The 14,702-nt window shown below is 40.3% G+C and overlaps 1 protein-coding gene across 1 annotated transcript in view; it reads left to right on the top strand.

Annotated features, from left to right (window-relative positions):
• The window catches only part of FAM227A (family with sequence similarity 227 member A), a 263,367-nt gene that overhangs the window by 238,580 nt on the left and 10,085 nt on the right, over positions 1–14,702 (top strand). Inside the window, exon 11 of the mRNA XM_030210759.1 lies at positions 6,525–6,646. Coding sequence (XP_030066619.1) covers positions 6,525–6,639 — 115 coding nt within the window. The 3' untranslated portion in view covers positions 6,640–6,646. The remainder of the gene's footprint in view (positions 1–6,524; positions 6,647–14,702) is intronic.

The raw sequence follows: 14,702 nt of genomic DNA, 5'->3' as shown, positions 1-14,702 counted from the left end.
ATCTTTAAAAATATTTTGTGCCAGCCTCTATGCCAGCTTCAAATGTCATACTGGGGTCCATCACAGCGGTATGCAGGTACCTGGAGCAGTTTTAGTGGGTGCAGTGCACTTCAGGCAGGCGGACCCAGGCCCATCCCCCCCACCTGTTTCACTTGTGGTGATAAATGGGAGGCCTCCAAAACCCACCAGAAACCCACTGTACCCACATCTAGGTGCCCCCCTTCACTCGTATGGTCTATGGTAGTGGTGTACAGTTGTGGGTAGTGGGGTTTTGGGGGACTCAGCACACAAGGGAGCTATGTACCTGGGAGCAATTTATGAATTCCACTGCAGTGCCCGGTTGGTGTCCTGGCATGTGAGGGGGACCAGTGCACTATGAATGCTGGCTCCTCCCATGACCAAAGGGCTTGCATTTGGTCGTTTCTGAGATGGGCGTCCTTGGTTTCCAATATCGCCGAAAATCAGAAACAACCAAGTCTAGGGACGACCATCTCTAAGGACAACCTAAATGTCAAGATTTGGGCGTCCCCGACCATATTATCGAAACAAAAAATGGACGTCCTTCTTGTTTCGATAATACGGGTTTCCCCGCCCCTCCACCGGGATGTTTTGTGAGGACATGCTCAGCAAAACTTGGGCATCCCTTTCGATTATGCCCCTCTGTATGATCTTTATCTGCCATTATTTTCTGTTTCTATGTGATGTGTGGTAGCCTACAGTGCTAAGGAAAAGTTTGCTAACACTTAGGAATGCCTGTATTGTATCACAATTTATACTCAAAATATTACCACATCTTAATTTTAACTGTATTAGGAGAGAAAAAGGACTCTTGAATAAGTAATCAAAAAGAATATATTTTGATTATTTATTATAAACAATTTCAATAAGTATATGTATATGGACCATGCTTGACAGTCATAATGAGGTTAACAGTTAGGAAAAACCTGAATAGGCTCATGGGAAGATAAATAGGAGCAAACCCTTGCTCTCTAAAGAACATTGCCAGAGGCACAGGTACTTGATCAGGGTGTGCAGATTCACTGAAGCCCTGTGGTCACCAGCAGTAGTGGAAACCTAAGGGGCAAGAGACATCAGGGCCAGTCCAGAACTAGAGCAGGGCAACTCAGATGTTGGCCCAAGTGTCTTATTTTTAAAGGCACATCCAGTGCTGTTCTGCGGAGAGCAGAGGGATGCCACACTGTGCTGTTTCTTGCCACAGAACCCCTGGGAGCAATAATGCTCTATTCTTGCCTGCTCTTATGTAGAAGCAGTGACAATGACGTAATTGTCTACAATGAGGGCTGTGCAGTGCTACCAGTTCTCATGGCCTTCCTCCTCTACCTAAGTTTACTTCTTGTTATTCCACTTCTCATTTCTAACATCTATGATTACAGTCTGTTCATGGTTAACTGTATTTTTACATTACTATACTTCAAATCCAATAAAATGGAAAAAAATTTTAAAAAACAAACCAGAGCTATGATGTGAGTAAGGAGGAGGAGAGCTATGGGGACCAGCAGCACTGCACATGCTCTGACTACTCACAGCCCTCATTGCAGGGGCTGGGTGAGTACAGAAAGGAGAGTGGGGAAATGAACTAGGAAAGGAGCAACAGAAGAAGATGGAAAGCTAGTAAGTAGTCAAAAGGCAAATTCAGGGAGACTGAATACTGGAGGGTGAAAGGGTGGAATCTGAACAGACTGGCAGAAAACATAAATGGCAGAATTTTAGCAGGCAGTGGAAAATGTTCCAGTCCTCAATGCCACTAACTACTCCCTGAAAAAATACTTTCTTAAAGATGCTGTTGGTTCTCTCTTTATACCTTGTGGCCCAATCCCAATTGAGAACAGGTAGAATCAGTTGTGTGATGCTCCAGTACTTGCGTTTTCTGCCAGTGATGTGGCTCTTGCCTGGTTCATAGCCTTTTGAACCAAATGATGCACCATACAAAACTACAGAGCACCATATAGTTCAAACAGTTGACCTTAGTTGTGAATCGCTCAGAAAGAGTGGGTTAGAAAACCACTGACCTATTGTCAGCTGGGACCAGGCCACCGGGGATGAGACACTGCAGGAGATGATGTGGAGGGAGATAATTGAAAACTTACACCAGGGCTCAAGTAGTTGCTCCACCACTGAAGATTTTGGCTGGCTCAGGTTCACTAAGAGCACCTAGATGACCTGCAAGACTTCTGGAATTATGTTCTCTGGAGAAATGAGTGAAAAATTAAATTACAATAATAAAATGTTTGGTTTGGTGGAAAACCTTTTCTCATCACTATATATGGGAAACTATTTATTTGTGTTTATTTTAAAACACTTCTATGTGGAGAATAGTAAAACAATTTGAAATGCTTAAAACATTAGACATAAACCATAAATACACCAAGAATAGGAGGAAGGTCTCCACAGAGAGTAAATTCAAGAAGAACAGCAATGACAAACCAAGGGGAGAAAAAGAACAGTCATGTAATCCAAAGTATGTTTCTTGTCAAAACATTAAGTATTTTTGAAGACCTGACATGGCCATGTTTTGGTGGATATTACCTCCAAAAAGGGTCAGTATACTGTTTCAAAATGTTTCTATAATCTCCCTTTTAGGTCAATATGGGTTCAAATGTTTCTTCTTTTCTCTGTCCTGCAGCTTAGAAGTGGCTTTTTGAAGTTTGATTCCAGACCTACATTTTATTTATTTATTAGGATTTTATTTACCGCCTTTTTGAAGGAATTCACTCAAGGCGGTGTTCAGTAAGAATAGATCAAACATGAGTAATAGACAATTACAGCAGTAAAAATATTCAAAAACAATACAAAGTATGGCATGGTATACTATTTACAATAGTACAATCACTTAAAGTACTCCAAAAATAAATAATATATATTTGTTTAATTATAGCATTTACTACTACTACTACTTAACATTTCTAGAGCACTCACTCAAGCACCCCACCCGATCACACTCATACCGTGCACATTTGTCTTACAATAACCATAATTATCATTATGCTCAAAGTTCAATCAGATGGAGGGCCTGGAAGATTTAAAGGCATAATGCTGATTTGAACTGATTTAGATGGTTCCTTTGGTAGCCTTTTCATTGCCTTGCATTGCCTCCTTGCAAGCAAACACCCACACAGTCTGTGAAGTAAATTTTGAATGCTGCATTATTCAATACTTGATAACAGCTTTTGGGACACTTGAAGCATTGGATATGGTACTATGATAATAGCATCGTCAAATGTGTGACATGATTTACAGCTTTCAGAGTATTTTACTCAAGATTTGAACTAAGTATGCACATCTGATTGAACTTTGAGCATAATGATAATTATGGTTATTGTAAGACAAATGTACTCGGTATGAGTGTGATCGGGTGGGGTGCTTGAGTGGTGGTTAGAAGTTGGTTCCGAGGAAACTTATTTGTCATTTATGCAATTTGGGCACATGTATCTGTAATAAATGCTATAATTAAAAAAAAATATATTATTTATTTTTGGAGTACTTTAAGTGATTGTACTTTGTTGAGTTTGTACTCTGATAATAGACTTTTCCCCTGTGTTTGTAGAATTGTATACTATTTACAATGTCAACTCAATACATAATAGAACGTTCTAATTGATAGTGAAGGGTTAAACAAAGATGTAACATATAGATAGGTAAGAAAGTAGGAAGAGATAGAAAGTAAAGTGATTGATTTAAAGAAAGTTGCACATGAGGTCAAAGAAATGGTTAAATATTATCTCAGCTAGGGTAGGAGTGGATAAACATGTCCTGCTGCAGTTTATGCAGCCTGAGTCACTCCTTGTGTGTGTGTGTGAGTGAGACTAACGAGTTAGTTACTTCTTACATTAAAGGCCTGGTTGAAGTACCAAGCTTTCACCTGCTTCCTGAAGTAGAGATGGTCTTGTGTTAAGCGCAGCCTTTCAGGCAGTGCATTCCAGAGTGTGGGGGCTACTCCAGAGAAGGCTCACTTGTGGGTATCACATCGTGTAATGTCTTTTGGAGAGGGTGTGGTTAGTGAAAGTCCTTGGGAGGATCTTAGTGTCCTTGGCGGTGTGTGGATGATCATCCTATTTTTCAGGTACTCAGGGCCATTTCCTTTCAGGGCCTTGAAGATCAGACATAGAGTTTTAAATTTAGCCCTGTATTGTACTGGTAGCCAATGAAGTTTTTGCAAAAATGGTGTGATATGGTCACGTCGCTTGCAACCTTCTATGAGTCTTGCTGCTGCATTCTGAATCAACTGGAGCTGGTGCAGGTCCTTTGTAGTCAGACCATTGTATAGTGCATTGCAGTAATCCAGTCTTGATGTTACCATGGCATGTACAACTGGGATAAAATTTACCTTCTCGATGTAAGGAGAGAGGCAGCGCAGCTGTCGCAAATAGTAGAAGCAGCTCTTGAAGGTTGCTTGGGTTTGGGGAATCAGAGTAAGTGTTGAATCTAACTGTATTCCAAGGTTCCTGACTTGTGATTTGAGGGGGGTTCATATTTCCCAAAAGGGATTTTGATGTCAGGTATGTATCCACTTGTGTTAGGGACCCAGAGAAGCTTGGTTTTACTTGGGTTCAGGCAAAGTTTATTGTGTTTAGCCCATTCTTGAATTGATGTTAGACAGGTAATCAGTTTATTCAAGGCTGTAGGTAAGTCAGGTTCAATGGGTATGTGTAGCTGCACATCATCTGCATAGATGTAGAACTGAGTGTCCATTGACCGAATCAGCTCAGCTAGTGGCTTGAGGTAGATATTGAACAGAATAGGTGACAGTATCGATCCTTGTGGTACCCCTTAGGTCAGTGTCCATGGTGGTGATGAGTTGCTGCCATACATTATGGATTGTTGCCTGTCTGATAGGTAGGATCTGAATCAAGCAAGTACTGTTCCATTGATACAGTGTCAAAAGCTGCTGAGAAGAGTCAAGCAGTACTAACAATGGGGCGAATCCCTTGTCTCGGTTTCTGTGAAGATCATCTAGTAGGGATACAAGGACTGTTTTTGTACCATAACCAGGTCTGAATCCAGATTGACATAGATCTAGCCAGTTTCTCTTTTCTAACCAGTCATTAAGTTGAACACAGACTGTTTGTTTTATGAGTTTCTCTAGAAACGAGATGTTGAATACTGGCCTGTAACTTTCAAGTTTGTCCTGGTCAAGGTTTTTTTTCCTTCAGCAGAGGGCGGACCACTGCCCTTTTTAATGCTGTTGGTGCTACCCATTAGAAAGAGAGGTGTGCACATTTTTTGTGGCGCCTTCTATGAGGCCTATACTTGCCTGCTGCACTATCTTTGATGGGCAGGGATTGAGGGAGCAGGCAGTTGGTCAAAGGTCTCTTAGGAGCTTGTCAAGGCTGTCCTCTGTCATTGGGTTAAAAGTGTCCCATCTGTCTCTGTCAGGAGGGGGCGAGTTTGTGCACCCCTGGTTGACTGGTTAGGTACTGGGTAGGATTGCCTGTGAATCCTGGCGGAGACTTTAATTTTGTTGGCAAAGTGTGCAGCAAAATCATTGCAGTTCAGTTTAGACTGGGCAGGCTGGTTCTGTTGTGGGGGCTGCAGTAGGCTATTTACTATACTGAACAACTGCTTGGTTGAATTGGCAGCCTGTGCAATGCATTGAGAGAAATACTGTTTTTTGGTTGCTGTTAAGGCTTGGCGGTACTTTGCCATGTGCTTCCTACAGTTTAGTCTATCTTCATCCAGGCGAGATTTGCGCCATCTCCTTTCCAGTTTTTTCAGTGCTAAAAATGTCGTGTGGTGGAGAGCAAGAATTACTGCCAGGCTCCTGCAGTAACCCAGTGATAGTGCAGAATTGGCGCTCAGCAAGCCAGCAGTAGGCTTGCTGTGCCTTTGTAAAACGGCTCCTTAGTATTCAACTTCCAGGGGACCATACACATGAGCAGAGCATGGGTGTTTGGTGGGTGTGTCACCAAGCAATTTGCACAACTTCTAGAATACTATGTTTCGTGCATTACATAGTGCACTTAGGCACACCCATGTCCACCAGCCATTGACCTGTGGTGGGTAGGTGCACCTAATTTCTGACACAGTAATGTGGCTTTGAACTAGTTATCAATAACAGCTTAGGTACACCCTTAAGCACCCCCCCCCCCCCTTTGTGACACCTACAATGAGGCGCCAGATTATAGAATTGCACAAACAAAAATGGCTGTTTGTTTTTCTAAAATGGAGTAAATTTTCTCCAAGCTGCATTTCAGGTGTTAGGGAATTCCACAGTAGGTTCAGAGATACAGAAAATTTGTGCCCAAGGATCCACACACCGTGATGTTTCTGCAGGTGGAAGTGATAATAGGCACTGGCCCCATGCTAAGTACTTTGTTTATGAGAGATGAGAGGTAACTGCAAGTCTTTGGGAATGAAAGGAAGCCACAGGAAGAGGGAGTGGGAATAAAGAAAGAGGAGGAGAGAGAAGTAGGAATATTCATAAAATATGAGAGCAGGAGGAGCCATTAGGAACACAGAAGAGTTATTTTTCTTACTAAATAGTCTTTTGGCTTTTCTTTCCCCAGGCAGGAAAACCACCTCTCAATGAAAAAAAATGAGATGAAGAAACTCAACCAGCTGGAAGTACCTTCATCAAAGGTATGTGCCAGGCGCAGGGTGGCCCCTGGCTTCAGGACCTAAGGAACAGGTGAGCAAGTTTTGGTTTTTCAGATCCTATTACAAAACATTCTGGGAGTTTTCTGCCATCAACATCCTTGAAGCAGAGGAGTTGAAAGACATGGATTCTTTATGATTTGGAGCCCAATGGCCATTGTGGCCAGAGCATCTAAGGCCAGAGAAGCTAGGCAATCCAGTGAGCCCAAGAGGAGAGTCAATAAGGTTCCAGCCTGGCAGGATTGTTAGTCTTTACTGAGAAAGTTGTGGTTCCAACAAAATGGCCCACACCACCTGAAATAAGAAGGAAGGCATCCTATAGCTGCATACAAGATTGTACTTACCCTGAGAGATTCTAATTATATGGAAAAACACACAACTACAATTTGTTCCCTACAGTAAAATCACTTGCAAATTTCCTTTGCACACAAATTCATCCATGATTTGGACTTGGCTCATGCCTTTTTCCATAGTTCAAGGTGAGTTACCTTGGGCCGTCAGAGGGTTTACACTCTACATAAGTACATAAGTATTGCCATACTGGGAAAGACCAAAGGTCCATCAAGCCCAGCATCCTGTTTCCAACAAATACCTGGCAAGATCCCAAAAAAGTACAAAACATTTTATACTGCTTATCCCCAAGTCCATTTAATAATGGTCTATGGACTTTTCCTTTAGGAAGCCGTCCAAACCTTTTTTAAACTCTGCTAAGCTAACCGCCTTCACCACATTTTCCGGCAATGAATTCCAGAATTTAATTACACATTGGGTGAAGAAAATTTTTCTCCAATTTGTTTTAAATTTACTACACTGTAGTTTAATCGCATGCCCCCTAGTCCTAGTATTTTTGGAAAGCGTGAACAGACGCTTCACATCCACCTGTTCCACTCCACTCATTATTTTATATACCTCTATCATGTCTCCCCTCAGCCGTCTCTTCTCCAAGCTGAATAGCCCTAGCCTCCTTAGTCTTACTTCATAGGGAAGTCGTCCCATCCCCGCTATCATTTTAGTCGCCCTTCGCTGCACCTTTTCCAATTCTACTATATCTTTCTTGAGATGCGGCGACCAGAATTGAACACAATACTCAAGGTGCGGTCGCACCATGGAGCGATACAACGGCATTATAACATCCTCACACCTGTTTTCCATACCTTTCCTAATAATACCCAACATTCTATTTGCTTTCCTAGCCGCAGCAGCACACTGAGCAGAAGGTTTCAGTGTGTTATCGACGATGACACCCAGATCCCTTTCTTGGTCCGTAACTTCTAACGTGGAACCATGCATGACGTAGCTATAATTCGGGTTCTTTTTTCCCACATGCATCACCTTGCACTTGCTCACATTAAACGTCATCTGCCATTTAGCCGCCCAGTCTCCCAGTCTCGTAAGGTCCTCTTGTAATTTTTCACAATCCTGTCGCGAGTTAACGACTTTGAATAACTTTGTGTCATCAGCAAATTTAATTACCTCGCTAGTTACTCCCATCTCTAAATCATTTATAAATGTATTAAAAAGCAGCGGTCCTAGCACAGACTCCTGAGGTACCCCACTAACTACCCTTCTCCATTGTGAATACTGCCCATTTAACCCCACTCTCTGTTTCCTATCCTTCAACCAGTTTTTAATCCACAATAGGACATTTCCTCCTATCCCATGACCCTCCAATTTCCTCTGTAGCCTTTCATGAGGTACCTTGTCAAACGCCTTTTGAAAATCCAGATACACAATATCAACCGGCTCCCCTTTGTCTACATGTTTGTTTACTCCTTCAAAGAATTGAAGTAAATTGGTCAGGCAAGATTTCCCCACACAAAAGCCGTGCTGACTTGGTCTCAGTAATCCATGCCCTCGGATGTGCTCTGTAATTTTGTTTTTAATAATAGCCTCTACCATTTTCCCCGGCACCGATGTCAGACTCACCGGTCTATAATTTCCCGGATCTCCCCTGGAGCCTTTTTAAAAAATGGGCGTTACATTGGCCACCCTCCAATCTTCCGGTAGCACGCTCGATTTTAAGGATAAGTTGCATATCACTAGCAGTAGCTCTGCAAGCTCATTTTTCAGTTCTATCAGTACTCTAGGATGAATACCATCCGGTCCAGGAGATTTGCTACTCTTCAGTTTGCCGAACTGCCCCATTACGTCCTCCAAGTTTACCGTGAAGTCAGTAAGTTTCTCCGACTCGTCCGCTTGAAATACCATTTCCGACACCGGTATCCCACCCAAATCTTCCTCGGTGAAGACCGAAGCAAAGAATTCATTCAGTCTCTCCGCTACGTCTTTGTCTTCCTTGATCGCCCCTTTTACCCCTCGGTCATCCAGCGGCCCAACCGATTCTTTTGCCGGCTTCCTGCTTTTAATATACCGAAAAAAATTTTTACTATGTTTTTTTGCCTCTAATGCTATCTTTTTTTCGTAATCCCTCTTGGCCTTCTTTATCTGCGCCTTGCATTTGCTTTGACACTCCTTATGCTGCTTCTTGTTATTTTCAGACGGTTCCTTCTTCCATTTTCTGAAGGCGTTTCTTTTAGCCCTAATAGCTTCCTTCACCTCACTTTTCAACCAGGCCGACTGTCTTTTGGAGTTCCATCTTTCTTTTCTAATTCACGGAATATGTATGGCCTGGGCCTCCAGGATGGTATTTTTGAACAGCGTCCACGCCTGTTGTACAGTTTTTACTCTCTCAGTTGCCCCCCTAAGTTTTTTTTTTACTGTTCTTCTTGGGATCGGGACCGCCGATGGTCAGTCTTGGGGGGGCCTGCACAGCAGGAGGCCTCGAGACAGGTAGAGACCCAGTCGACACCTCACTATTCCCAGTGTGTCTTGGCCTCTCAACAGCCATTACCTCTGCTCCTGACGTCGATACTTCCCTCAATGTTGACGCCGCTGACCTCGGTACCGATGCCAAAAGGACTGGACCGAGCCCCAAAAGGTTTCTCATGTTGGGCTTCTCGAGCTACTTGGGTCCGCTTCTTCATACGAAGACTCAGAGCACAAGTAGCTGGACTGTGGTTGGGCCCAAGAATGGGTATCAGTACCTGAGATGGTCCGGTTGCACCAAGTACAGTGTTTGAAGCCGCTGGGTGTCTTCGATGACATGGAAGGAAAAACAGCTCTGGCAAAATCAAAGGACTCAATTATGCCAGTAAAAAAGGGCACAAAAAAGAGGGAGAAAACCCGACTGCGCGGCCTAAAAGTGGCGGTGTCAAAAAGAAAGAAAACTTAAAAGTAAGGAAAAAAGAACTGAGGATGTGTTTAAAGGAATCCTATCTCTCTCTTTTTTTTTTTTAAACAAACTAAATAAAACTGAAAACAAACGCGAAAAATTCGCTGAAAAAGTCTCTTTTCCTAGGCCAAAATGAGAAGCACAGGAGGAATCTGCCACACCTTGTTGTGGAAAAAAGAAACTGAGGTACATGCTTCCATGGCAAGCAGGAAGTCAGTTCGTGCATGCGCGGTGCGCACTGCACATGTGCCAGGAGGCTCTAGCAAAGTTTTTTTGTTTTGCTATGGCAAATGCTGGTTCCTGGGCTGACGCGGATGTCGACCCATGTGTGAGAATAATGCAGCCTGCTTGTCATCAGAAAAAATATGTATACACTCTCCAAAAGACATTACATGATGTGATACCCGCAAGCGATTCTTCTCCAGAGTAGCCCCCACACTCTAATGCAGTGCCTGAAAGGCTTCACTTAACACAAGACTCTCTCTACTTCAGGAAGCAGGTGAAAGCTTGGTTCTTCAACCAGGCCTTTAATGGAAGAAGTAACTTGTTAGTCTCACTCACACAAAGGAGTGACATGGGCTGCACATACTGCAGCATGACATGTTTATCCACACCTACCCTAGCTGAGATAATAGTTAATCTCTCTGACCTCATGTGCACCTTTCTTTAAATTAGTCACCTTATTTTCTAACTCCTCTTACTCTCTTGTTCCATCTTTGCTTATACCCCTACTGTCAATTAAAATGTTCTATTACGTATTGTGTTGAACTTGTAAGTAGTACACTATCAGGCTTATTTTCGAAAGAGAAGGATGCCCATCTTTCGACACAGATCGGAAGATGAGTGTCCTTCTCACAGGGTTGCCCAAATCGGCATAATCGAAAGCCGATTTTGGGCGTCCTCAACTGCTTTCTGTTGCAGGGACAGCCAAAGTTCACGGGGCGTGTCAGAGGCGTAGCGAAGGCGGGACTTGGGCATGCCTAACACATAGGCGTCCTCGACCCATAATGGAAAAAAAAGGGCATCCCTGACGAGCATTTGGATGACTTTACCTGGTCCTGTTATTCTTATGACCAATGAAAAATAAAAAGTGAAAAATAAAAAAGGTGGGAATATGAGCCAGGCTATCCAAAGAATGGAACCAAATTATGTTTAAAAGAACAAAGTTTAATAATTTCCAAGTCAATGATGATATAATAATACATAAAAAATGACTCGACACAACGTTGTGTTTCGGCCAAACAGGCCTACATCAGGAGTCTATAAACATAAACAAACCATAAACAAATTAAAAATAAACAAACAGTGAAACATATAATAAAAAATATGATGATAATAAAATACAACAATAAAAATTTTTTTATATATACTAAAAGAGGAACATTTATAAAATATCCAAAAAATATAAATACAAAGAATGAATTACTATTAGCAAAGAAATATATAAATAATTTGAAAATTATACATCTATCAAATGATATGTCAAACAAACATACTGAAGAAAAAGAGCATTAGATAAAAAGAGGCAAAGGAAATTGCAAAATAATGAAATCAGGCAACAGATTGGAATATCTACATATATGTACACGGGAATTAATGAAAAAATGAAAAACTAACCTTGTTGGTCAAATCAGAGGAAAAAAGATTCCAAAAATCTTACAGATAACATCTAAAAATGGTCTGTAGAAAACAGAAAAAGGTCGTATATTAATGAATATGGTCATGTGAAGCAGTTGGAATGTCATACCATTAAAGAAAAACCCAAGGAAAAAACAAAAAAAGTGAAAGAAAAAGGAAAAAGAAAAAGAAAAAAGTCACGAGACTTAACTATTAAGCCTATTCCGACATTGTGCCAAAAGATCAACTAAAATAACAGAGATGGGTTAAAAGAGGTTAAAGAAAATAAACACACACTCCGTATTGAAAATAATAACAAAAGGCTAACTGGGTGTCACTGGGCTGGTTAGTTTCCGAAAAAGAACATGTACCCCATGTTAGTAATAGAAGAGACCGCACGCAAATGAAACAAAAGTACTCAACAGCGCAGATGCTGGAGGCGCGAACTGCATATACTAAAAGGAAGACGAGATACTCGTATCTTGAACAAGACTAACCGACAGCAGCGCTAGGGGCACGTACTACATGTGTTGAAGAGAGAGACATGAAACGCTTACCTTGAAAAAGACCGTAGTGCAGGTAAATCGTCTGTCTATCGCGGCGATCTCAGTACTAAAGTTGAAAGTGAAAGTGAACTACGGGGCAATTCAAATAGACGGGAAGGCGCGAAAAACACGCGAAAAGCAACCGACACAAGAGTCAGCTGATTCAAAATCATGAAGTAGAGACGCTGTGTGACGTCTTACGCACGTAGAGTGGACGAAGATACGTAACTACGTGGCACTGAGGATATGTGAAGGCATATGGAAGTAAAATTAATTCATGTGCTAAAAAAGGGGCGAGATACATAATTATATGGCACAAAGAAAATGTGCTGTTGATACAAAATAGAATAAAGATATCATAGTAATAAAATGGTATAATAAAATCAAAGTTAACAAATTGAATGTCAAAAAAAATGTATATATATAAGTAAGGCATGCATACTCATATGTATGTATATATATATATATACATATGAGAAAATGTATATATAAAAAAACTTGCAAATTAGATAAAAAGAGAATAATGAATAATGGAAAATAATGATAGGAAAAAAATATATAATAAAAAAATATTTTTTGTATGTAATAAAAAATTAGGGGAATACATCAAATAAAATAAAATAAAATAAATCCCATGTATATATAATATACTGCAAATCAAGACAAAGACTATAGTAAATGTAATATCTAGACGAAATGTAAGTTGTATCAGAATCAGTGCCAAAAATATCAAAGCAATGTATAAATGTACATGATACTGTAATATAAATTGATAAATATAAAATGTATAATTAACAAGACAATATGAAATCTATGCAATATAAATATATATTTTGAAATAATGATGTAAAAATCCTTATTTATACTTGTACTAATGATACAGGGAACAGCTGGATTAAAAGAGTATTCAAACTATAAAAACGGGCGAAAATCTATCTCATTATTCAGGCCATAAGGGCTAATAGTATTCAGATTATAAATTAGCCTTTGTTCTTCCTGAAGTATAATTTTATCAAGGTCGCCTCCTCTCCATCTGCTGGTGAATACCTTAAACACCAAATACTTAATATCTGTTATAGTGTGGTTAGCCTCATGCCAGTGCTGAACTAAAGGTGCGGATTGAATATTCCTAGATATGCAGCTTCTATGTTCAATGATACGTGTTTTAATAGATCTGATAGTCTTGCCCACATATAATAAAGAACATGGGCATTGAATAATGTAAATTACATGAGTAGTATTGCAATTTGATGAATGCTTCAGCATAAAAGTTTTATTAGTAATTGGATGAATGAAACAAGTAGTCTCCATACAGAGGTTGCACACACTGCACCGACCACATCTCCTATGTCCTAAATGAAGGTTATCTAAAGGATCTCTTATGTCTGGCAAGGTAGAAGGGACTAAATGTTCTTTTAAATTTCTGTTTCTTGAGTATGCAATTATTAATTCTTTATTATTGAAACAGTCAAGACCCTCCAGAATGTGCCAATGTTTGCGTATGGATTTGGCAATGTGTTTGGACAAAAAAGAGTACTTGAGTGTACAAACAATATCTGGTTTTTTCTTTTGTCGGTTGGGTTGAAGAAGTTCTTCACGGTCCTGATCTAAGGCTTTGGTATAGCCTGCTTCAATATGTTTTTGAGGATACCCTCTAGCAGAGAATCTATTACCCATCGATGTTGCTTGTAGATTAAATTCATCAAAATCTGTGCATATCCTTCGAAGTCGGAGAAACTGACATAACGGAAGATTACTTTTCAATTTGGGGTTGTGATAGCTGGAGTAGTGTAGAAATGTATTCCGATCTGTAGGCTTCTTATAAATAGTTGTGTTGAATAGATAATCATCTTTCCGAATAATGAGATCCAGAAAATTGATCTGGTGATTATTATAGTCAGATTTAAATTTAAGATTGGGATCCTGAGCGTTGATCCAATCAAAAAAAGAATGTAAAGTGTCTTCACTCCCCTGCCACAAAATAAAAATATCATCTATATATCGACGATAAATCTTGATATGTTCTTTAAAAGGATGTGATGTCAAGTATTGTTTCTCAAAATCTCCGACATAAAGATTGGCTATGTCGGGAGCCATACTTGAACCCATGGCTGTGCCTTTTATTTGTTGGTAATATTTTCTTTCAAATCCAAAATAATTTTGTGTGAGTGCAATTGTTGCACATGTCAAAATCAAATGATTAGGAATACGTCTATGTGTGGATCTGTTTTGTAATGTATTTTCAATGATTCTTAAAGCCTCAATCTGCGGGATGTTAGTGTATAGTGATTCTATGTCCATAGTAACGAGTATAGTGTCTATAAGTGATCCCTCATAATCTTGTAGGATATTGATCATGTGAGTAGTATCTTGAATGAACGATGGTATTAACGGTACAAATGGCCTCAAAAAGAAATCTACGAATATGGACAAAGGTTCTAAAATTGAGCCGTTGCCTGAAATGATCGGTCTCCCTGGAGGGTTAGTGAGTGATTTATGTATTTTTGGCAATACATAAATGGTTGGAATGGTCGGATGTAAGACTTGTAAAAAGTCCTTCTCTTTTGATGTAATGAAACCCATCCTAGATGCAATATCGATAAGTTCTTTGATATCCTTTTGTATGTCCATCGTGGGATCCTTGTCCAAGGGTACATAGAACTCACGATCATCAAGTTGCCTCTTGATTTCGTTAA

Source organism: Microcaecilia unicolor, chromosome 1 (assembly GCF_901765095.1).
Source record: "Microcaecilia unicolor chromosome 1, aMicUni1.1, whole genome shotgun sequence".
In the NCBI taxonomy this organism is placed as follows: domain Eukaryota; kingdom Metazoa; phylum Chordata; class Amphibia; order Gymnophiona; family Siphonopidae; genus Microcaecilia; species Microcaecilia unicolor.
This window is presented reverse-complemented; position numbering and strand designations above follow the sequence as displayed.